Consider the following 26,326-nt stretch of genomic DNA (forward strand, 5'->3'; position numbering starts at 1 on the left):
CAGATGTGCTTGTTCTCTTTAGGAAAATGTATTGTTTTATGAAGCCCCACCCTGCCAAGAAAACCGCTCTGAACCATCTCTTATAATGTGGAATGAGGTTGGAGAACAGTAGAAAGAGATCTGAGACCATTCTTCTCTAGATCCTTCAGATTTTGAGCTTCATGCTTGAATTGAGAACTCTCCCTTTCAGCTCAGCCTTGAGGTTTTCAGTTTTTAGGACAGGTGACCTGGATGACTATAGCAAGACATTGATTGTGTTGTAAATGAACCATTTTTCTGTTGATTTTGGGGTGTTCTTTGGATCTTTGTCCAACTGGAAGATCCAACCACGGCACAGATTTTAGCTCCCTGGCAGAGGCAGTCAGGTTTTGATTTTAATATCATGACTAGGGGGCTTCGCTCGCCCACCCCCGGGTTTGGTTTACCGGATATACAATTTAAAGAGTTTATTTTCATGGGAATTGTTACATATGCATTATTTTCACTTTTACTTTAAAACTTTTGTAAAAACAATATTTCTTCTTTATTTCCGGCCCCAGGCGTGTTTACATCTCTTTCTCACAGGACGTATAACGCTGCTCGCGTTGTGATGGGGGTGTGGCTGAGCACACGCTAAGGAGATGCCGTCGGATCATCTGCTGTCTTTCTGCTGCAGGCGAGCTGCATATTCTCCTTGTCACGCTGCCTGATCATTTCAAAGCCTGTACAGCAGCTGTCCTTTTGCCACTTCGCATCTCTGCCGCTCACGTTTCTACTGCTGGTGAGCTGCGTGTTTTGCTTGTCGTTGTTTTAAGAGCTGGGAGCACGATAAAGTGTCTCTCGCTGGACTTCAAATTGTCTCCCGAGAAGATCACATTTCATCTCCCTCCCCAAGATTTTTTTTTTATAACTGGGAAATATTTTTTTATTGTAACAAGTTGTTCTGGGCCTTTGATAGATAAATGGCCCCACAACATCAAAGATCCGCCACAGTACTTTACAGTAGGAATTAGATAATTTTCTGCATCCCTATCATTTCCTCTATACCAAACCCACCTCTGTTGTTTGTTGCTAAAATGCTCTATTTTTGTTGCATCAATCCATGTAATTCAATCCTATTGAAAGTTCCAGTACCATTTTGGCATTCTGTAGGTGTTTGAGTTTGTTGTTTGATGACAGCAGTGGCTTTTTTTTTCTGGCAACTTGTGAGGACTGTATAGGTGGTGTCTGAAGATAGTTTATGGAGGCTTTCTGACTCCTAGACTCAGTTAACGTCTGCTATACTTCATCAGTGGGACGCTTGTAGATTCTTTAGCCCCTTGAACCATCCTCCTCACTTTACATGGGGTGAATATAGTCCTGTTCTTTTCAAGGTCAATTAACATCAGGAGTTGAGTCTGATTCGATTAGGATGTAATGCTTAATGCCTTGCTTTATCTAACATATGCAATGTAATAAAGTGAGTACAATGATTATTTTAAATGTTTTTATGATCTGCATCATAGCTTATTTTTCTTTTTTTTAATAAGAGAAATCTTTTGAAACTGTGAAACACAGAGTATTATAATCAGCAGCAGATTTTTGACGATGATTCAATATTGGACACATGTCCAGTTTATATGATCCAACTGAAGTGTAATGTGCTCACAGCCTTTGGTTTGAGTCAGAATTCTGTCGGAAGCAATTAACCTCTTGATACTTTGCCCATAGAAGCAATTAAAATGAAAATTCCAGAATTCCACAAGTATAAAAAATAAAAAGCAGCAAAATAACTTGGGATCTTGATGTTTTATGTTGTGCTGGTCAAAAATTTGAACAAAGTTTTATTTCTAGGCTATCTTGATTGTTCATCCACTCAGGAAAAAAAAACTGTTAGAAAATGTCTGCATAGCATACATTCAGGTTCGTGCAGACACTTCTCTTATTTGTAATTGGGGCATTTTAAAATTGTTTGGTTACTTCATCAAAGAATTAATTATTATATTTTGTTTATTAAACATTTTAGCAAAAATGAGTCCTGTTCTGAGGGAACAATAACAGAATGCATGTGTTACCAGGTACATTTTTTAACAGTACTTTACAATATCATGTAGTTAAAAATAAAGCAGAAATAGGCTTGGGGTGGAGTAATAGCTTTTGTAGACAGTAAAAAATATAATTGATTAATGTTCTGTTGTTTGGTTGTGGAAGGCCTGTGACTAATTATAGTTCAAGTGTCTTAAATATTACCTCTCCAATGGGCACTTCTTTGAGATGTTGTCTCTATTGAACTCTTAAGGTAAAATTGCTTATTGCTTTGGACCATGGAGGCGAGCAGGTCTGGAGCTTGTATTGTCCAAGAAATCATTACAGTGTGGAGGTAATAAGTGTGTGAGCTTGTTTTTTTAGTGTAATGCACTGTAACTACAGAGTAGATATTTGTTAATTCTGTATTTACAGAGAGACATTTACACAATTATTTTCTTAATTTCTAGATAAGTGACTTTTTTCTTGTTTTTTAAATTTTAGTTTTTAATTTACCTGAAGTAACAGGTGATATGAGCTGGTGTACAAGCTGTGTATAAAATCTAGTGCTTGAGTAACTTGAATTGGGGATGCGTTTTGCTGTGGGGAGGCTACTGCATTGGTAAAAGATGAAAATGTGCAATATGTGACCCACTCGCAAGATAGATTTTAAAAAGTGAGCTAATCCATAAATTAAGTCACACAGAATGTTTCAAACTGGTTTTCCAAAATTGTATTAACCAAATTTTATAACATTTAGAACTGAGTTCTCTTTAAAATCATATTAAAAGCTTTTTTAAACTATAGTGCTTTAATTACTTCACACAAAACCAAAGAAAAAAAATTAAACAAATGTGGTGTGTAGCTAAAACTCTTCTACTTTTGCAGTAGTCCCCTTTGCAGTTTTTACCAGCCCTCCTCTCTGAAGACTTCAAACTTTATACCTGGCTCCTCAATAGAAACAGACTGTTTTAATCATAGGGATTTAAGGGCCTCCTTAACCAAAGCAGCCTTACCTAATTACTACATACTATATACACCTTAGTAGTTTTTACAAGCAGTAAATGTGAAACTCACAACAATTCAAGTACTGGCATACACAATTAATTAGTGACACTCTTATTGATAATCTGCCATTCTTAATCATCCAATTTCCACTACATGATCATGATCAGTAAATTGACTCTGCTTTTCTAAGCTTTACATTTATTTTGTTATATTGCGCCTTTAATTGAGATATCACTGTACCTAGTGCGCGTTTTTTTTGAGAACTTCCTCTAAACAGAGAGCAGCAAGGCAGACTTTACTGGTGAGAGAAGACCATAATATTAGCCTTTACGTTAAGGAAAGGGGAGTAATAAATTGAGAATACAGAATTGGAGTATTTGTCCTGTGCAATTAGACAAACGGCAAGAAAATCAACGTTAACTGAATTTGGATCTTTTTATTTTGTCCTTAAAACGAGGACAGTAGTACAGCAGCTCACGTTTTCATTTAGAAAAAGAAAAAATAAGTTAAAATTGCTGCTTACTAAACAATAGGTGTTACCTTAAAAGCAGGATTTTTATGTTTTCCTTGTAAACTTGTTAAGCAAGCTTCTTAGCCATGTATCTTCTGGATAAACATCTTATGAACATTTCATACATTTGTGGCTTTTTTCAAGAACTTGTACTGTGTCTGTTATTTGATTTGTGTGTGTCATACTGTAGAATTTGTGGTAAGAAACATATACTGAATAATTGTAATGGTAATTCATATTAATAATTACATCTCGAGAATTAAGAATATCTAGCTGTTACTCTAGAAAACATTTGACAACCATTGCTATTACATAAGCACAAACTCAAGATTAGTACAAAGAAGAATAATTGCTTTCAAGTAAGTTTCACAAAACAGTACTACAGAATTGATCATTTAATAGCATCCCTACAAGTAACAGAATTTAAAATGCTTATAGCTCCAGGAATAAGAGTTCTTAAAGCTGTTGTGCTTTACCTTTGCAAACCTAAACTTGCATCCTGATAGCAACAGCTAGAATTTAGAGAGAAGTGGATAGCTGCTGTCTGACGAAATTGAGTTGGCTTTCTTTCTAAACTGTTTGTACTACATTTCAGTGATGGAAGTGTGCTGTGAACCAATACTTTTACTGATAATCTCTCAATAATAAAAAAAAAAAATCTTGGGAGTGAGACAAGGGACACGAGGTGTGATCTTCTCAGAAGACACTTTGACGTGATGGCAGTGAGACAAAAGGACAGCTGCTGAACAGGCTTTTAAATGATCAACGTGCAGCGCGACAAGCAGAACAAGCAGCTCAGCAGCAGCAAGACATCAGCTGATCCGACCGCAACTCCTTAGCGTGCGTTCAACCACCGCCTTCACAACGCAAGCAGCGTTATACGTCCCGTGAGAAACACATTTAACCACGCCCAGGGCCAGAAATAAAGGACAAAGAGTAGATGACAAAGTAGAACGTCTTAAAAAATTTGGTGTGAACCCATGCAGAGCTGGTCTTCTTGGAAGGGGGGGGGGATGCGCTTTCTCAATTTTTAATAAATTTGCAAAAATCTCAAGTAAACTTTTTTCACGTTGTCATTATGGGGTGTTATGTGTAGAATTCTGAGGAAAAAAGTGAATTTAATCAATTTTGGAATAAGGCTGTAACATAACAAAATGTGGAAAAAGTGACGGGCTGTGAATACTTTCCGGATGCACTGTATCTTGTCAATGACAGTGACACGGTCATCTGCAGATTTCAGAAATGTCTATCCATCCGTCTGTCTGTCCGATTTTTACGATAGAACTGCTTAACAAATTTAGATCAAATTTTTTTTCTATAATTTACTTGAACATTCTGGTTAATTTTGCGACTTCTCTCATTTCGCTATGTATCATAGTTTCGCTTGCAGTAGCATAAATCCGAGAGACATGCAGTGGGCTGAGGGGAGGAGGCTGGGCCCTCCTCACTCCTGCTCCAGCCTCGGGGTGTACTTTACCCCCACTTAGCTGGCAAACAAGATAACTACTTAATGGATTTAGATCAGGTTTTTTTTCTGTAATTTGCTTGAACATTCTGATTGATTTTGCAACTTAATTTTTTTTTTTTTTTTAAATCTTGCTTCCTGAAACGTTTTGCTAATTGTGACAGGTACCTACTGAGTATGCACAAATATAGTTTTGATTTTACTGCATCACGTAGAAATATAAATTTATATGTTTACTGACAATAAAATATTTAGTCACGTTTATGTTTCACATAAGCTATTAAATTCAACAGAATTAAAAGTGTTTTGCTCCTGATTTTCTTTTGTATTCAATGTCTGGTGCATCACCTTGCAGTGTTCTACAGTAGTCAGCAAGCATTGATGGATTCCAGTTGCCCTGGTATTGTTTCTCCATTGTAGCAATGTCCTGGTGAAACCTTTCACCGTGTTCGTCACTGACAGCCCTGAGATTTGTGGGGAAGAAGTCCAAGTGTGAGTGGAGGAAATGAATCTTGAGTGACATGTTGCACTTCATTGTCTTGTATGCTTTGAGAAGTTTGTCTACCAGCTAAATGTAGTTTGGGGCTCGGTAATTGCCGAGAAAATCGTCAACAACATCTTTGAAGACTTTCCAGGCAATTTTTTCCAGCCCAACTAACAGATCTTCAAACAGCATGTCACTCATAACATGGCTGATCTGGGGGCCAACAAAAATGCCTTCTTTGATCTTGACGTCAGTTATTCTTGGGAACCTCTGTCTTAAATAACGAAAACCTTCGCCTTCCTTGTTCAGTGCTTTCATAAAATTCTTAATGAGTCCCAGTTTTATGTGAAGAGGAGGCAAAAATATCTTTGCTGGGCCAACAAGCGATTCACGTGCCACATTTTTCTGTCCTGGAACTAACTTTTTACCGAGTGGCCAGTTCTGTCGAGAATAGTATGACTCTTTGGCACGGCTGTCCCATTCACAGATGAAACAACAGTACTTTGTATAGCCAAGCTGCAGTCCTAGTAACAGAACAATGACTTTAAGATCTTCATAGATATTCCAGTTGTACCTGCTATACTGGACGTGTTTCAGCAACGGTTCCATATCCTCATACGTTTCTTTCATGTGTGCTGCGTAGCCAACATGTACTGAAGGATAAACGTTGTATTGTGTAGCAGAACAGCTTTCAGGCGCAACTCTTCCAGGTTGTGATCACAACCCAAGGCCAAAACAATCCTTCAATGTCACAACAGAAACATAGACTGTCGACTTGTGCAAAAAATTTGGTTATATCATGTCGGCCTCGAAACACAGAAATTTTCATACCTGGTGACAGCAAACACCATTCCTGCAGTCAAGAACCCAGCAACTCGGCTTTTGCTTTTGACAGAACCAAATCTCTGACCAAATTGTTCAATTCGCTCTGTGTTATCAGATGTGGATCACCTGATGAGCACAGTTCAAAATCCGGGTCCATGTCACTGTCAGTACCCTGCATTGCAGTTTCTTCATTTGGTTCGTCTAAGGTCCAATCCTCTGGTGGTTTCAGAATTGGAAGACTGTCGTCATGTGGCATGGGTCTCATTGCTGAAGGCAGATTAGTATATTCAATTGACTTCTTGTTTTTGGCAGATAAACCAGACACAGTCAAACAGAAGTAGCAGTCCGTCACATGGTCTTTCTGTTCTCGCCATATCATCGGAACAGCAAACGGCATTGTCTTTCGAGTGCTTCTTGAGCCAGGCTCTCAGACTGACAGCACATGTTGCACAGCAAATGTGAGGCACCCATTCCTTGTCTTGATCACCAATTTTGCAGCCGAAATACAGATGATAAGCTTTCTTCACAAGAGCAGTCATCCAACGTTTCTGAGGCACAAGTGTAAATTGCCACAGATATTGCAAAATGTATCGCGGCTGTTACGACATTGACGAGACGTATCACCCGACAACAAAACATCTATAGCATCAAGCTTACTTACTGTAATATTGCTACAGATACTATACAGTACTTTACTATACTGATACTATACATACACACTGACTATCTATATAAACCAAATGAACAGGATCGGTGTATGCAGGCCAACTTTATAGCATGCTGAGACAGCGTCAAGCTCATTCAGACCTGCCCAGGATGTCAACTTCCACAGAACAGTTTCCATCCTGGCCTGATTCCATGCCTGGACATGCCCAGGCTGCACAAACCATTGTTGACAAGTCACTTACAGGAGTGAAAATGTTTGGATACAAATATATGAAAAAACCATGACAAAAGTCTGAAAGGTACGTGGTGGGTAAATTTTGATGTGATATTCATGATCAGCACCCAAAAATCTATAAGAAACACCCAACAGTGTTCAAGAAGCAAAAACTTTGTGGTGCAGTGGAATCATAGTTCGCTTACAAGAGCGATTATTCACGCTAATCCCAGACAGAGGCTGTGGGACGAGGGGAGGGGGAAGTGTAATGTCAGGAGTAGGGAGCCAGGCAGAGGAGATAGGCAGCAAGCACTCTTGCGAAGTTACAACAGATGTAGATAGGCTATTAGAGAAACAGCCAACAACCTTCATTGCTCTTTAGGAAAATTGGTGAGGGTCCAGATGAGCCACAGTTTTGTTAAGTACCGTGTTTCCCCGAAAATAGGACCTGTTCCGAAAAATAAGCCCTAGCATGATTTTCAGGCTGCTCTGTAATATAAGCCCCATCCCAAAAATAAGCCCTAGTCAAGATCGTCGGCTGAAAACTAAGGCGCCTAAGGCCAGGTTTATACTTCTCGCAATGTGACGCATGTGCCCGAAACATCCATTAAATTCCAAGGACACCTTGCCACAATATCTCTGAAAAGGATGGTTAATGATTACATCCATTAATCTGGGGATGCGCTCATTCAAACAGCATCAGCTCATCGCAAGGTGAACAGAAGCACACACATACACTGGCATCATTGTAGCTTCACCAAATCCCCAAACTTTCATGTCTTTGGATGGAAAACTGAGCACACTGTGGAAACCCACCAGGAAAACGTGCAAACTCCAGGCAGGAATCACAAGGGACATGACTCCCTGCGAGACAGCAGTGCTGCCACTGTGCCACCCCATATGTGTAACTATTAACAGTATTCATTATTTAAACAAAATTAATAATTTATCTGTAAATGTAACATACATAGTTTAATACATTTCATCATAAAAGTGATATCAAATATAAATCTAAGAATTCTAAATGTGCAGAGAGCTGGAATATCATAAATTTAATGTGTTCTGTGTGGCGATCTATTGCCGCTTGCCGCTGCTGTCAGGTCAGGAGGAAACCACAGAAGCACATTGTGATTAAGAACTGGGTCGGTTTTAAGATGACGTTTATGACAGTCTACTGTAATGACAAAGTAAATTACAGGATTAAAGTGGATATTTCAAGTTTAAAGCCAAAATTTCCACTTTAATCACAAAATAGACATTTTCGTTGTCTTTTTTTTTTCTCTGTGGCTCAAATATGCCACCATACATTCTGATGATATTGAAAGGTACAAAAAAAGACGGCACTGAAGATGTTATGTAAGACTTTAAAAATATAATGTGTCATTACTTTGGGGAATAGGCAATGCTTGAATATAAGGGCAACATGAATACATTTGTATGTCAGCATCGAACCATTCATCAAACATAGAAGCACACACATTGATCCTGGAGGATCCTAAAAGCGGCAGGAGTAGCAAGAAATTCAGGCTGGAATTCAGGGTTTGAATGTGGAGAGTAATGACGATATTCCAGAAGAAGATGACATGACTGTATTTGGATAAATGTACAGTATATTGATGTACATGAATAAATATAAGATATCCCCTGAAAATAAGCCCTAGTGTATCTTTTGGAACAGACGTTAATACAAGACCCAGTCTTATTTTCGGGGAAACATGGTAGTCGTCTCTTAATTAACTTCTGAAAGAATTTCATGATATGAGAAGTTAATGCCACTAGTCTAAAGTCATGTAATGCTTTGGGGTGTTCAGTTTTTGCCAATGGAATAACAATTGCCTGTTTCCATAGGTTGGGCACTTGCTGTAATTACAAGGACACTACAAATATGGAGTGGAATATTGGAGAGAGTGATTGTACCCAAGATTTTTTTGATATGTGTTTGTTTAAGGACCTTTTTGTCATTGTTGTGGTCAAAATAGGTCCATCTCCTGGCTCCAGTCCACTGTCTGTTCTTTTGCTAACTTCTGAATCAAAATCCTGTGTTTCAAATCTTGAATAGAACTCATTCAAGTTTTGAGCCTACTGATAGTAAGTTTTCACCCTTGCCAGTTCAACTCGATTATTGATATTTGTATGAATTGCAGCCATCATCTTCATGCCATTCCATAATAAGCCCAGGTTATCTGTCCGCAGTTCATTCTCCATCCTGTCCTTATACTTCGGCTTTGCCTGCTTTATGTCACTTTTCACCTTCTTCTATAATTCCTTATGTTCAGTTAATATTCCATATTGAAATGCCCTATGATTTTGGGTTATCCATTCTTTTAGATTTCTGGTAATCAATGGCTTGTTGTTTAGGGTATTTTTTTTGGTTGATTTCATGGGTATTATAACCACTTAAAGTGTCTTATCAGTTCATCAGTCTGCAACAGTCAGTGCACTTAAAACAGCCATGCAGGTGCTAAACAGAGTCTTAGTCCGAGACTTTAATTGGTTTATTTTCTGACTTTTCTCTCTTAAAAATAGGTTTATAGATTGGAGTAAGCTGGACACAGTAATGATCTGATGATCCCAGAGGCAGTTTTGCTGTCAATTCATAAGAGCCTCTGATATTCTCGTAGCACTGATTAAGCACTAGGTTGTTATGAGTTACACTCTGGTCGCCTAATATCCTGATGAAATGACTAGGCTTAGGAGGATCATAACTGTACTGTGTCAAGCTACTCCTAATATTGTGCATTAGAACTGTTGCATTAAATCCCAACTAACTTAATGTCATGCTGATTAATGAAAAAAGTAATTTATTGTCGTTGAAAAAACTAATACTGAAATAAATAGTTCATTAAAATAGTGCTGCACTTTTTTAGATTAGAAGTACTTTTAAAGATTGTGACAGTTAAGAGGACCTGGCTAGCAGATGTCCTTACCTAATTATTATATGCAGTATAAAATGGTAGTAATTTTTACAAGCAGTAAAACTGAAACGCCGATCAATTTAGGTACTGGCATACACATTTAATTATTGATGATCCGATCAATCAACCGCAATTCTTAATCAGTCAATTTTCACAACAAAAGACTTGATTGATGATAGATAAATTGACTGATCACAAAAAGCCATCTGCTTTTCTAAGCTTTACGGTAATTTTGTTGTATTGCTCCTTTACTCGAGTTATTACGGTAAAGAACCTAACTGGAGCATTGCTACAAGTAGTTAAATGTGGCTGCAGTGAAATCGTTTACACTTTTGACACACAGTACTGTGCTTTGGCCACTGCACTCAATTTCTCCTCTGTCTCACAGCCCAACTCTAACAATTGTTAAAAAAAAATCCTAAAAATTTGATGAGTACTTTTATATCAAATCCAAATGAAAATATTGCACAATCTAAACTACAGTTTTCATCTCCTTCCATTAAATTATTTTAAACCTAAAGAGTAATCTGTTGACTTAACTGAAGAAAGTTATATTATGAATCAAGTGCAATTTAACAAACTGACTATATACTTAATTCAGCCCCAAATCAAAAAAACCCTGAACGGTATGGAAAATAAAAAAGAAAACAAACCTAGTGACTCTTAAATTTACTTTGAGTTTGAATTCATTGAAGTGGTCAGTAACTAAAGTATATATTTATGTTAGGGTATTTGTGTTTGAAATGAATACAGTCCTTGAATCATATTGTTAGCTGTTGATGGGGAAGTTGCACCTATAATACCTGTTTACTTGTTTTGTATACTTTTCTGAAAAAATTGATTTTTTGCCTTTTTTTCTACTGCAGAAAGATCCAGATGAGCTCATAATAATTTCGGTGAAGCCTGGTAATACTGATGAGGTGATCATCAACAAGGTATTGAAAGAATCATGTGATGTTAGTTCTTTTATTTGTGGTGAATGCTGTACGAGAATGATTTAGTTGTTACTTAGTATTAACTAGAATTAGTATGTTATCTTTAAGCAAGTTGTCTCAGAATGTGGTAGTCCCTACAAAAAAAAGCTAACTTAAATATGCCAAATCTAGAAAATATCTTAAGAAGTACTGAATTTTGATACTGAATATCAGATGGTGCTGGGCATACTACTGCCCAAGTAACATGAATGTGTCACCTTAAATCTTTGTAGCCATTTATAACAACGTCTACTCCTGTAAATAATTGGGTTAGGCTGCTGCAATTTGTTTACATCATGTAAATACTTTGAAGGATAGGTTCAAATCAAGTCCAGCAATCTTGAGTTGTTTCAACACCAAACTGACAAAAATAAAGCAAACATACACATTTGATTAACCATACATGTATACAGTACAATGAGTCTAAAACAAAATTCAGACTACACTGCCACAACAATTCAACTATGGACCTCAGATAAGTCATAGTTAAGTTTTTATTGCAAAGTGTTGCACTGATGGGAATAAACAGATGGTGACAAAATGAACAAAAAAAGTGTTTAAAAAGTGGAAAACATCGGGAATGCTGTCCACATTAAGAACTGTCTATATAAGAACTGTGTGTGTATATATATATATATATATATATATATTATATATTATATAAAATATAATATATAATATATTACATTATATTTTTATATATATATATATATATATATATAAACCATCATTTAAAAACTGCATTTTGTGTTTACTTGTGTTATATTTGACTAATGGTTAAATGTGTTTGATGATCAGAAACATTTTGTGTGACAAACATGCAAAAGAATAAGAAATCAGGAAGGGGGCAAATAGTTTTTCACACCACTGTACGTTCTACTTTTGCAACCATCATTTTTACTTTGCTTTTAATAATGTCACTTTATTCATTTTATACTGTTTGATTGGGTCAAGTGATATTGTTAAGAGCACCTGCTATGAGTGATTGTCGTGTTCCTACAGGGGTTATCAGCTGAGAAGAAACGTCCTCAATATGAAGCAGCGTGGTGAGCTGGCACCTGCTTTGGTGATTGACAAAGGTGTAGCTCAGGTCTGAAGACAACCATTTAGTCTGCTTGTGCAGAGCTACTAAGTCTCTGTGCTTGAGGCAGCTGTACACCTGCGGGTGCTGTAAAGCAGATACCTATCACTAATATATGAGCAATACAGTTCATAGCAAGTGTAAAGCAGACACACCAAATTAATGAACACAGGAATCTTTATAATATTCAAGATGTAGCTATAGGAGCACCTGCTGTATGTGATTGCTGCATTTCTACAGGGGTTAGCAGCTGAGGAAAAGACGCCTTCCAATAGTAGCAGCACGGTGAGTGGGCACATGCTTTGGTGACTTGCTGCAGGTATCGCACAGGTCTGAGAACTAATGTTTAGTCTGCTTGTGCAGAGCTAGTGAGTCTCTTTGCTTGAGGCAGCTGTGCATGTGCAGGTAACTAGCAGGTCCAAGTGCAGCAGTAGCAGTGCAGTGATTGGCACAGATGTAGTTTAACCGTTTGGTCAGCTTATGCTAAGTTAATAAGTCTGTTTCTTAAAGCAGTTGTCCACCTGCAGATAAGCCAATAAGCAGCTGTAGTAAGGCAAAATTCCATGATAATACATACGTTTTCACTATTTTTTTTTTATCTACTATATCGGCAAATTAAAAAAAAAAAAATCTATCGGGGCATTTTTGATATTTTTGGGTATTTAGATTTAAAAAAAAAAAACCCTGAATATTGATATATTGAAATGTTCTGTCTTAGTGGATACCTACTGCCCTAGATGTACCATCCTGCCAAATTTCATCTTTTTAGCAAAATGGGAAGTAGTGTTTTTGTTTGTTGGTGAGTGAGTCAACTTGACATTTTATATGATATATATATAACTGGGCAAGAGTTTGAAAGGGTAAGAAATTAATAGTAGCTAGATATAATCAGTACATCAGTGCAGTGATTTATGGCACTTAATTAAGCCATCAAACATCTGTAAGAAGTTAAGAATTCAGAGTAATGCAAATGTGATTAAAATACAAAGAAAAAAATAGGTCACAAAATAAACATAAAAGGGTAGATGAACAAGAAGGTAGAACCAAGTTCTAATAAAAGTAAACAAGACTATTCTATCTCTCGGGGATTATACCAGTCTTGAACCCTGTACCTCAAGTACGCTGAGATGGCCATTTGCCCAGCTTAATGGTACATTGACTACTGCTAGTTTCAAACTCCTCTCAGGCTCATGTCCAGTCGGGTCAGCAGTGGGTCCGTAAATTCTTAGGATTCACAAGCCACAGTGCCCTGTGAAGTTCCCCAGGTACTCTGCCAGCCCTGGACCCTCTGCTGTTCGTAACAGGTCAGGTCTCAGAAGCTGCATTACTTTAAAGGGCAATACAGTCCTTTTTCATCTGCTCTTCATCTGTAAACTGGCACCAAAGAAGCTTAAAGGAAATCGTTTGCTTACTGATTACTTTAAATGGGCAACATGGGGGAATTTGTCTTGACCTTGGAATATGTGCTGTTTTCCTGCTCAGGGTTTTCCAACAACATGCTGATACTAATAGGCTATTTTTTCACTTTTATAAGAGTGTGTGGCATCCCTGACTGTTACTGTATTGCCTTCTGTGTATTGGTTTATGGGAGCATTGTGCCTAGCTCACACTTTACTCTTCTTAATTGGTGTCTTTATCAATTAACCCGGGCATATTGCCATCTGAAGGTGGCCATTTTCCCACACTGCCAATGACCATGTATGCAGCTACTGCTGATATATATGTATGTATTTTCTTCTTTGTCTTTTTCTTGTTTTGGCCATATAACAATATTTTGATTGTTCCTGTCCCATTCCTGAAAAATTCATTTGCGTCTGTTAGTAACATTGTAGCAGACAGTAGAAGAGGCTGTTTACTCTTCTTTGTCTTTATTGTGGATATGTGTGGGTTTTTCATGGTTTGTTACACATTTTCATTGAGTTATCCAGTCTAAATAATTTAATGAACAGTGTAAAGTGATAAAATATGGAATATTTTAATAATCAGCTGGTTAAAGAATTGTAACAAAATAAGCAAAATGAAGCCCAAGAGGTCTGTGTGCCCCATAACAACTACCTTCATTGTGGTGAAGGTCTTGAAGAAGTAAAACCCGCAATATTGCTAATTTCTGAGACTGCTTGTTATTCAGAACCTGGCATGTGTTCTCTGTTTTTAATATAGTTCAGTTTAAAATGCATTGCTTTAAAATATTTACATTTCATTATTGTGGTTATTACAGTATGCAGTATACTGTAATCTTATAATGCTGAATACAAAGTTGAACATTAACTTAAAAAGCTTATACACTTAGAATTGGGGCTGTTTAATTGGCTCACAACAATTACTTGCCCCTTATTGGTTTAAAATTTGATGGCAACGTAGTCAGTCAGAGCAACCACAGCACCCTGCATGGTAAAATATAATCAAGTAGTAGATACTAGAAGGTTTATTTGCTAAAGATTATGTAACAAACTTTACAACACTAAACAATTCATTGATGTCACTGACGCTACCTTCATGATGGACAAAGTTTGGTTTGAGCTTAGTCATTAGGGCAGATTTCTTTTAATGAATTACCATAATTACTGACTGCATTTTATCAAAACTTAAGCCTTGTTCCCTTTTGCTCCAGGAACGTCGAAAGGCACTGCAAGAAGAAATCGACCGTGAATCTTGCCCTGTTTTGGAAGAGACGGTGAGTCAAAATATTCTTATGTTCTTGTGACATTATTCATGTAACTTTATGGTTACCTAGATCTAGGATAGCTAAAGTGCTGGTGAATTGAAGGATATCACCAATTTAAGTCAGGAGCAGAGGAGATGGTGTTTTTTTTTTTTTAAACTTATTTAATTGGTAGTGAATTTTTTTTTTAGATTCTACATAAACTTAAATTTATTTTTGATGCCTCAGGCAGATCATTCTATCTAATGCAAGTTGAATTCCATTGGTTTTTTTTTTGTTTTGTATTTGCATATACTACATAAAACACTCCTTCTGCCTTTGGCTGTGTCACATTTTTGCCCACCTTTTTTACTGTTAAGCTTTAAGTTGACCTCACATGGTTACACATACTTGTAAAGTAGCCATCCTAAACAAAATAAACACTGGTTGCCTAGTATCCTGATGAAATAACTAGGCTTAGGAATGAACATAACTGTACTGTGGCATGCTACTCCTATTATTTTGCATTACAACTGTAGCATTACACTGAACTAACCTAATGTCATGTTAATTAATGAAAAAGATAATTTATTGTTGTTGAACAGACTAATATTAAAATAAATATTTAATTTTTAGGGTAGAAGTACTGATTAGAAGTAAAGATTTGTGAAATTATTATTTTTGACAAAATATGGTGTCAAATCGTATTCACGTAGGCAAAATTGTTGCAATCTAATATGAAAATCCCCTGAAAAATGAAAATGTAACCAATTGTGGTGAGAACCGGCCATTTAGCCCAATAAGCTCTTCCATCCTGTTCACATTGATTCTCCAAAACAACATCTGGTTGAGTTTTGAAGGTCCCTTCTGTCTATCTAACACATTATTTATTCATTCATTCCATGGTTCTCTAGTTCGCTGTGTAAGGAAAAAGATTTGTGCCCTTAACAAGTGTTCAACTGTGGCTCTGTGTTCTTATGCCATGTAAAACTATTTAAAGTTTTGGAAATGGATTTAAATTTTTCATTGGTTTCTATGGTTACACTTGGAACAGGTGGTACACACATAAGCACATTCTGTAAATTTGCTCTGGGTGAGTCCTTGTGAGTTGAGCCTTCATGTTTGTTGTAAGAATGAAAATGAAAACCATTTAGACGTTTAGTTGGTTTGAAAATTAAAACTGTTTAAGAGATTACAATGTTTTTAGCACCTAATGCCCCAGCTGCTCCTCCTCCACAAATTATGCTTGACAAATCAAATTATCCTTATCAAATTGCATGTTGCTACTGTAAGTCAAAATTGCAAAAATCCAAGTAAAATATTGAGATGACCTCTGACCAACCAGGATAAACTGATTTGGGAACAGTTCAATGTCAGTCCTCCTCATTTCCAAATCCAATGAAGGTATGCACACTAGCAGTTGCCCCTTTTATGATGCAGGAAGGGAGGAACTGTTGAATCCAAAAAGGTCCAATATTGAGAGTATAATAAGCCATGATTATTGTATCTTTATGTATAGCAGTTGTCGATGTCAGTAGGCTTTTGCTGCTTTAATAATTAGAAGCATTGATGGCTTGCCTTACAGCTGCACTGCTCTTTCTGCTTACTGATAGGTAGGTGCTGTGCACAGCAGTATATTAATCTCCCTTTTTACTCCTTTTAAAATAAAATTCTGGGTGTTTTTAAAACATTGTGTCTGAAACTGACTGAAGCCCACCGTGATCTTGTGGGTTGCACTTCTTGGACTGTAAGAGCCCATGAGCTCTTTTCATGTTTAAGTACCTTCACTATATAAATAAAATGTAGTATTTTTATTAGTACAGTGGAACCTCTGTTCACGACCATAATTCGTTCCTAAACTCTGGTTGTAAACCGATTTGGTCGTGAAGTGAAGTAATTTACCCCATAGAATTGTATGTAAATACAATTGATCCGTTCCAGACCGTACAAACTGTATGTAAATATATATTTTTTTTTAATTTTTAAGCACAAATATAGTTAATTACATCATAGAATGCACAGCGTAATAGTAAATTAAATGTAAAAACATTGAATAACACTGAGAAAACCTTGAACAACAGAGAAAACTAACACTACAAGAGTTTGCGCTATAGCGCTACGAACCGCTCGTTAAAAACACTTTTTTTAATGAGTTTTAAGCACAAGGAAAAAATTTACATTTGAGAAATCCGTAATTTAATAAACCACCAAGAAAAGTAACATTGCAACCATTGTTCCCTCTAAGGAGTAGCATATAGTGAGCAAAAAACATTGTTTATGAGCGACATTTTGTTTAAGCCAAAAATTTATGAGCACCAATTTTCGCGATAAGTACGAGCGACACAGTCAGAATGAGCGATCATGCGGGAAGTATGAGCAACGCTCTGAATTTGTGTGAGCGATCGCTCACGCGCTCAGCTTAGAGGGAACATTGATTGCAACACTTAGAACCAATCGTTGTAAACAGAAGTGAAGTGGAGGTTAAAATCCAATAGAAAAAAAGTCTTCATTAAATACAGCGAGGTTAAAACAATGCTCAGATCTGTCTCTTTGAAAAACAAGCCCAGTGCACTCTTTAACTGCCTTTTCTGCCTTATGCGTCCAGCCATCTCTCTCTCTCTCTCTTGCTTGCTCGTGTGTGTCTCTCTCTCTCTCGCACGCACGTGTGTCTGTGTACAGTGGAACCTAGGTTCACGAACGTGTCGGTACATGTACAAATTGGTTTACAGTAATCCCTCGCTATATCGCGCTTCGACTTTCGCGTCTTCACTCTATCGCGGATTTCAAATGTAAGCATATCTAAATATATATCACAGATTTTTCGCTGGTTCGCGGATTTCTGCGGATAATGGGTCTTTTAATTTATGGTACACGCTTCCTCAGTTTGTTTGCCCAGTTGATTTCATACAAGGGACGCTATTGGTGAATGGCTTAGAAGCTACCCAATCAGAGCATGTATTACATATTAACTAAAACTCCTCAATAATATAAGATATGCTTCCCGCGCGGTGCTTGATTGTTTGCTTTTCTCTCTCTCTTACCCTCTCTGACATTCTCTGTGCCTGACGGAGGGGGTGTGAGCAGAGGGGCTGATTGCACAGAGGCTGTTTGCCCTGAGGATACGGACGCTCCTCTACAAAATGCAGTTTTATCGCAGTGCTTCGGTATACTTAAAAGCACGTATTGATTTTTTGATTGTTTGGTTTTATCTCGCGCTCTCTCTCTGACATTCTCTGATCCTGAGGGCGCTCCTTTGAAGAGAAGATATATTTGCATTCTTTTAATTGTGAGAAAGAACTGTCATCTCTGTCTTGTCATGGAGCACAGTTTAAACTTTTGACTAAAGGGTGTTATTTCATGTCTAGAGGGCTCTAATAATGTTAACAGTGTGGGAGAGTTTATAAGAGCTTAAAATATATAAAAATAACCATACAAACATATGGTTTCTACTTGGATTTTCATCTATCGCGGGGGGTTCTGGAACGCAACCCCAGCGATCGACGAGGGATTACTGTACGACCAAAAAGTTCACTAAACTTTTGCCTTGGTTCACGACCACACACTCTGTATACGAACAAGCCAGTTTCCCTTTTGGTTTGTACATGTTCAGTCTCTCATTGTGCATTTCCTGTGCAGCGAGCAAGCGAGAGAGAGAGAGAGCACCAAACACACACACACACACACTAGCGCGCGTGAGACAGAGGCACACACACACACACACACACACAGGCGCTCCAGGCTCACGAGAGAGGGAGGGCTGGACGCATAAGGTAGAAAAGGCTTGTTTTTTTCAGTTCTGTTTACAGTGATCGGTTCATAGCGTTCATTGTTGCAATGTTACTTTTCTTGGTGGTTTATTAAATTACGTATTTTTCAGATGTTCATTTTTTTCCCTGTGCTTAAAACTCATTAAAATAAAGTGTTTTTAGCGAGCGGTTTCCAGCACTATAGCACAAATTATTGCAGTGTTAGTTTTATCTGTTTTTCAAGGTTTTCTTAGTGTTATTCAATGGTTTTACATTTAGTTTACTATTATGTTGTGCATTCTATGGTATAATTAACTATATTTGTGCTTAAAAACTAAAAAAATGTGTATTTACATACAGTTCGTACGGTCTGGAACGGATTAATTGTATTTACATACAATCCTATGGTGGAAATTGCATTGGTTCACGACCAAATCGGTTTACAACCAGAGTTTTGGAACGAATTATGGTCATGAACCGAGGTTCCACTGTATGTGTGTGTGTGTCTCTCTCTCTCTCTCGCTGCACAGGGAATGCACAGGGAGAGACTGAACACGTGCAGAAATCATCAGCACGCACAAACCAAAAGGGAAACTGGCTTGTTCGTATACTGAGTGTGTGGTCGTGAACAGATGCAAAAATTTGGCAAACTTTTTGGTCGTAAACCGATTTGTACATGTTCCGAGACGTTCGTGAACCGAGGTTCCACTGTATTATTATTTTCTTTTACAGAGTAATGTGAATCCTGTGACATTATTCAAAACCCCTTCATACTTAATGAAAAAGTATTGGTATTGTTCTTAAGGTAGCAATTTAAGAAAAGTATATTAGCAATATTTAATTAAGGTACTTTTAGTATACTTTTTTGCTTCACAGGCTTGGTTTAGGGTCTCATGTTCTGGCGAATGGCTCCCCTTACTTATAGATTCCCAACTTTTGTGTACAGGTTCCACTTTATGTGGTTGTGTATTTTCATTCTTAAATTAAATAATCCAGTCTTGCATTTGGGGACTGTACATTCTTTCTCTATGTGGCTCATTCCTGGAGTGATAAGTATTTGTAAGTGTAGCCTTTTTCTTCACGGGTCACTTACTTCTTAGCATTTTCTGTAAAGGGAGACGAGCACAAATATGTGTGAATTTAAAACTGTTGTATGCCATGTGTTGCATTAATAGGTCATATCAAGTTTAATAAAGTTTACCCCAACAACCCACTGTTCAGTTTCCTTTATACTTAATTCACTTTTTATCAAGTTGAAATGAGTCTGAAGGACATTAAAAACAACCAGAAACCAGCAGAATCCACAAATGAATTGTCACAGGACACCCCATTCCTGTTTGCTGAACTGCTGTCCTCCAGCACGGACTGAGCAAGAGACATAGAATAAGAAAAAGAAAAATGAAAGGCATTCTGATATGAAACAGGAGAATGCAGACTGCACATGTTAAGTGCTTCCTCCACCTAATTTTTAAGCATGAAATAACTAGCTGTTTCCTTTTAGGGGCAATAGCTCCCTAGTTGGAATAAGGTCTTTTGTAATTGTGGCATTTTAAGTAACCGAAAACTATATAGATATATTAAAAGGCGATACTTCTCCCATAGTGATACGGCAGTAAAAATTGCATAAGAGAAAATAACTTAGCTTTCTTTACTGACAATTTACGCGGCATTACAGACGGGAAGCCATAATAGCAAGACAATACCAAAGTGGGATCTTGATCTACAGTATACAGTCTGACATTTTTCTTTGCTGCGCTGGAAGGCTTTTCAGGATGGATGACGATATCACCCATCCATCCGTCGGCTTCAAAGTATTTGGCTGCTGTCCAAGTCTTTATATACTGTCTTCTCCACGTGCAGGCCCTTACTTAGGTTCCAAACAAGGAAAGGAGAGGATTCGATTTCATCTCTAACATACAGAAATAGTACAATGCCCATTTTAGCAGTTGTACCGTCTCTCATCAAATGCTTGCCTAGCAGTTCTAAATGCTGAGAGCCCCTGTGTGCTAACTTCGGCCTGGCCTGTATATGTAAATAGATTTATAAAATAATTTTTTGTACAGAGCACAGTGACATTAAACTTATATTCTTATTACACTAGCAGCATTTTCTAGCTCAAAGAATAATATGCCATAACACTGAAAGTTAATGTCAAATTACAGCAGCTCAAAATCTGCACCTTTTAAGTTTAGAATTTTACGTGTTTCTGATTTTTTTTTTTTATACTAAGTGTTTTCCAGATTTCTTGTTTCAGTTTCTGGTGGGTGTGTTATCCAATAACTGAGATTAAAATGTTTCATATTTAAAATATTATATGAATATTTTTTTTACTGAAATGCTGCTAAATCTGTTGTTCTGCCCAATACTTAAAAATAAAATGAACTTAAAGCCGCTTTCTTAAGCTTTTTATATTTAAGTGTCATGAGAGTACTGTTGTTCACTCTTCCCTGACCAGCTCACACATGTGTTTGTACCTTTTTTCAGGAGTCACAGCCAGATCTTGGCCAGTGGGAAACAGCATCATTTAAGAATACAGAACAAAGGAACAAGTTTGTGAGGCTAATGGGTGGATTTAAAAAAGAAAATAGTCAACCCGGGAACCAAAGACAACCCAGCACAAGTCACTCCAAAACCGCCTTAAATCAAGAACATGAGGAAAAGTTGAATCTTAATCTGCAGAGTCAATTTGAAAAAGCACATAACCGCTGGATGCAGCCTCAGCAAAGGGGAGCAGGACTTGGCTTCCAGACAGCCCCAAATAAGAAGTTTCACATTGACCGCGAAGTCTCCAGATCAATTAAATTTGAAGACTGAATTTCAGAACGATGGAGTTGCAGGCAGAGGTGGGGGACATTTCAGTTTAGAAATGTTTGATACTCTGCATTTAGATGTTTGTTTGACTGCTTGTATAAACATCATGAGCTTCTATGAAGAGACGTTAAAGAACAATTTCTTTAGCCTCAACCGATGTTAAGGATAATCTAGTTGTACTCGCTCTAAATTTTAACCATTGATTTTTTTTGACCCAGGATACCTCATATAAGCTGCTGTTTGTCATTGACAGAGCATCTGTATATTCCTGAATCAGGAATTTATTTCCTGGCGCAGAAAGTTTAGTTTTTAATAGATTGTTGTCCTAGTGACAGAATTCTATGCCATCCATTCTATCATGATTTGCACAATTCGCTGCAGAAAATGGAATCAGGGAAAAGCTGAGTGAATGGATAATAACGTTTGATTTCAGTCAGTTATCATTAGTTTACAAAGTGTGATTTATATTTACAAGGTGTAATCAAAAAGGTTTGAGCCTGAATAGACAAAACACTGGTAAAACCAAACCAGATTCATTGTTCCACATGATGCCCGTGAACAGTAACATTGTTGTGACATTCACAAAGCTTTTCTGTGCCACTCAAATAAAGCTTCTCTTGCTATTGAAAACTCCCATCTATAGTTGAATTGACATCCTTTTCATTGGCTTTGCATGTCCCATGGAAGAAGCCCTATAGGTTGGCCCCACGTCTAGAGAAGCAGGGTGGATGTGGCATCTCAGGTAGTTTGCGAGCCCGGAGGTATTGTTGTGAAGGTGACACTGCTCAGTGCTTTTGCTCAATTAATTGCCACAAATGTTAAAGCAACTTGGGACTTCTGAGGAATTTCGGGACTACACCTCTAGCACCACATGATCCTGTTCTTACTGGCTTGGACTTTGAATTTTCTTGGAGTTGAAAATTATTGTGATTGTTAATTGAACTCTGGCTTGTCATGATGTTTCCAGGTTTCATCCTTTAGTGCATTTTAGATGGTTCCCAAATTCATTACCTTAAGATTTTCCTTGGAATGTTGGATGCAGTGATTCGTCATTTCTGGAGTCAACAGTGTTGAACCATTGTGCACAGACCTTGCTTGTATTTAATTGTCCATGCTAATTTGGGTTCAGTTGTTCCATAACTAATCTTCATAGCGTCTGTTCCAGTCTCACTCTTTTCCTCCTTTGTTACAAATTGCTCTACATGACAACATTTTCTCCCGTCATCGATGTTGCTTTTGGGATAGGTTTTGACTTGGAAAAAGAGATGAGTGGATGGTGGACACGGTTTTTCCCAACACTTGGGTCATCCTTAAGAGATGCCCAGCCTTGATGGAATTCTGTAGTATATGAATGGAAGTGGTCAGTAGACACAAACTAGGTGAGAAGGAATCTCTAATGCTCGAAATGTAATGACTGTATCATACTTTTTTCACATCCATTTAGTCTTGGTACTAAAACCCAATAAAAACATAAATGCTAGAAACTTGTAATTCTCATGTGTTAATACACAGGAATTAATCATTGGCTACCTACAAAATCATGAATGCAGTAGACTTTTTAGCCATCACTATGGGCTCCAATGAGATTTAATATGCGGGCCAGTCAATGGCATCAATGCCTTTGTCATCTAGGACTTGCCTACACACTCTGGCTACATGAGGCCGGGCATTGTCCTTCACCAGAAGGAACCCAGGGCCCAGTGCACCAGCATAAGGTCTCACAATGGCTCAGAGAATTTCATCCCAGTACTGTTGTCTAGCACGTACACCTCCACAGACCCACCGCCAAACTGGTCATGCTGGATGATGTTACAGGCTGCATAATGTTCATCATGGCATCTCCACACTCTTTCACGTCTGTTGCATTATACTCGGTGTGAACCTGCTCTCATTTGTGAAGAGAATAAGGTGCTAATGGCAGAGCTGTCAGTTGTGGTATTTTTTGGTGAAGGCCAATCAAGCTGCACTGCACGGTGATGGGCTGTGAGCATAGCTCCCACTAGGGGACATTGGGCCCTCATGCCACCCTTATGGGGTCTGTTTCTGACAGTTTGATCAGAAACATTCACACCAGTAGTAAGCTGGAGGTCATTTTGTGGGGCTTTGGCAGTTCCCCCACCTGTTCCTCCTCTGTCCCAGAAGGAAGTTTGCCTTTTTATGTTTTTCTTCACACTAGGCAGGCTCTAAATAGTAATACGCTGTAGCTTTACAGGGTTAAGGTGCACACTGCCACGTGACAGTCGAGGAAAGAAGAAAATGATGAAAAACTTTAGAACTTTCAAAATCTAGTCGGAGCGGAGAAGCCGGCATCTCATTCTCTCCTCAGGAAACGTGACAGTTTTAAAATGTGCGTGATTAGCACTTTTCACAAAATTTGCAAGTGACGCATTGACAGGTGTACCTACTTCCTTTGAGCTGGCTGGCAATGCATCGCTTTTATTGCACCTCTCTCCCTTCCCAAAATTGATTTTTGTAAAGAAAAAAATATTGTTGAAGAGCCATACAAAACAAAAGAAACAGAAGTGGACAAAGGCTTTAAATTTTTCATGAAAGTAATTGTTTTTAATTGCCAACATAAGTTTGTTAACTTCCTTATGTTAGTATGGTGACAGTTTCAACTAAGCCATTTTATTTATATTTAACGTTAGCTCACACTGTTTCAACAAATGTATATATTGTAATACTAGCTGTGCCACCCGTCTAAAAGGGGCAAAATCTAAGTAATCTATGTGGACCTCAGCGTTAATGTTTTGTTTGCACCATGGAATGCATGTGTGTCTGTTTTATGGTATTTGGTATGGGATTTTTGCTAATGTTTGTGATGTGCCAGCAATTGGAATGACTAATGCAATGCGTTTTATCTCTAAAAAAGTTTGTGATATGCCATGCTTTGGAATGAGAGGCACATCAAGCGGACGGACACACAGACACTAAATCTGGATTTGTCGTATGGCGCAGCTGGGGCGGCGCATTTGTACTACCCAAGTGGGGATGTAAACGTAGATGCCCCCATGAAAGTAGGTGTCTGGCTGGTGTTCAAGCAACAAAAGTTAATTAATAGTTCTATAGTGTGGATTGAAGAAGAAACAGAAGAGTGAAAGAGGCACACGTACCTTGTCATGTGTAAGAAAGATGGTTATGCTCTTGGTAATGATAGACATTACTATTTCTGCTTGGAAGCTGCAATTTAAAAAAAACAAAAAACAACACTGCACAAAACAACCATTGAGCGTAATGTACAAACAGCAGTTGTTCTGGTAATGTTAACTTAAATTTACCTCGACTACTTCAATTTCCCTTGGGATCAATAAAGTATCTATCTATTCATAACTTCTCAATATTCAGTATTTTGGATTGAGGTGATTCATTTAAAGCATATTCTTCTAATAAACCAATTAAATCAATAAAGAAGTGTTTCTCAAGCATTAAGCCATGAAAAATAATAGAGTAGCACACTTGGATCTGAAGCTGAGAGGCATAAGCTCCTCAGGTGGTCGAGACCTGTCTCGGGACTGTACAGAACTGTGTCATTGCGCACACCGATTATGGTGAGCATGCGCATAACAGAGGAACTAACTTCCAAAGTGGTGACCAGGAACTTAAAGAAGTATTTTCCACTATGGAGCCTGCTTTTTAGGAACAACTTGCAAGGCAAAGTATAGTGTTTTATTTCAATCCGCCTCATTTTGGAGGGGTATGGGAACAAGCGATTAGATCAGCGAAGATCTCCCACTATATCTTCCTGTTCTCCAAACAGTGCTGGTCGAAGTGGAGGGAATTGGCAATGCCAAACGTCTTGGATACATTTCTTCTGATGCAGCTGATCCAGATCCAGTTACTCCAGATCTTTTGCTCATTGGGTTGTCAGGACGATTCCATACCACAAGCCTTCTATGGAGCTTTTGATTTGTTAGGATGTCGTTGTTGAAAACAGTTTTGGGTCCATGTACTTTTTGGTATTTGAAATTTCATTTTAGAAGCAAAAACAAACATGAATTTTCAGATTTTGATTAAAGAATAAAATGAGGTTTTTCTATGGTACAAAATGACACATATTTGTGATTCAAGTAATGAAAGTGTTATAGCTCAAAAACAACAAAACAGACGCATTTTCATTGTCTGAAACAAGAAGTACTTCTTCTGCATGATTTTTGACGACACGTGTGAACAGTCCTCCTCACAACACATAAATCGACGGCCTTGAAGTTGTACTGGCATCAGCAGAAGATGGACCATTACGTTGTTTTTCGGAACAGTAAAAGAGTGACACTGCGGGACGAGGACATGACTGCAGAAAAACTGAGTCGCACCTTTCAGGTAAAAAAATACAAGCTTTGCAAACTTTGCTTCATTGTCCATCGTTCTCGTTTCTTCCATTTTTCTTTTATGATGTTCAAAAGAACAAAAGGAAAAAAAGTCATTGTTTTTGTGTTTTTCATTTTTCCGTTTTAAGATGAAACTCAAATAAGTGTCTGTTTTTTAAATGATGTTTTCTGAAACGAGATTTCAAATATCAAAGTACACGGACTATTTCGGTTGATCATTTTTGGTCCATTTTTACCAGATGCTATTTCCCTGACTTGCAACAAAAACATAAATGGAAGAACTCCTCATCCTCCTTGATTATGGGAGATTGTTCTAATCATTGAACCACAACTGCCTAGAGCTCTTTGGTGTGTTAGGAAGTTCACTAAAATTATCCCTAGTGATGATGGAAGAATTTGTGTTGCTGAAGTCAAAGTGATGGATCCTATTTATATTTGCCCTGTAAGTAGTATGCTTACAGAGCTGCTGGAAATAACAGACAAATGATATGGATGGACTCACTGTGGACATTTTAAGTATTTCAGCTATGTTGTTCAAATTTGGGGGCAGCTGTACAAAAGTCTTGAGCACGCTGTCTGTTGCATGATCACGCACATTGGTTATGTGTGAGCATGTGCATATGTTAGTTTTTGTTCCTGTACTTCATGGAGTCTGAACGTTGCCGCCTGTGTTTGAT

General features: G+C 37.8%; 1 protein-coding gene across 3 annotated transcripts in view; it reads left to right on the forward strand.

Annotated features, from left to right (window-relative positions):
- LOC120541868 (lysine-rich nucleolar protein 1-like) overlaps nt 1–25,293 on the forward strand; it is a 59,780-nt gene extending 34,487 nt beyond the window's left edge. For all 3 annotated transcript variants that reach the window (XM_039773794.1, XM_039773795.1, XM_039773793.1), the window contains 3 exons: nt 10,938–11,006; nt 14,738–14,800; nt 20,998–25,293. In XM_039773794.1, coding sequence (XP_039629728.1) covers nt 10,938–11,006; nt 14,738–14,800; nt 20,998–21,327 — 462 coding nt within the window. In that variant the 3' untranslated portion in view covers nt 21,328–25,293. The remainder of the gene's footprint in view (nt 1–10,937; nt 11,007–14,737; nt 14,801–20,997) is intronic.
- The last annotated feature ends 1,033 nt before the right edge of the window (nt 25,294–26,326 follow it).

This window comes from Polypterus senegalus, chromosome 13 (genome assembly GCF_016835505.1).
Source record: "Polypterus senegalus isolate Bchr_013 chromosome 13, ASM1683550v1, whole genome shotgun sequence".
NCBI classification, from domain to species: Eukaryota; Metazoa; Chordata; class Cladistia; order Polypteriformes; family Polypteridae; genus Polypterus; species Polypterus senegalus.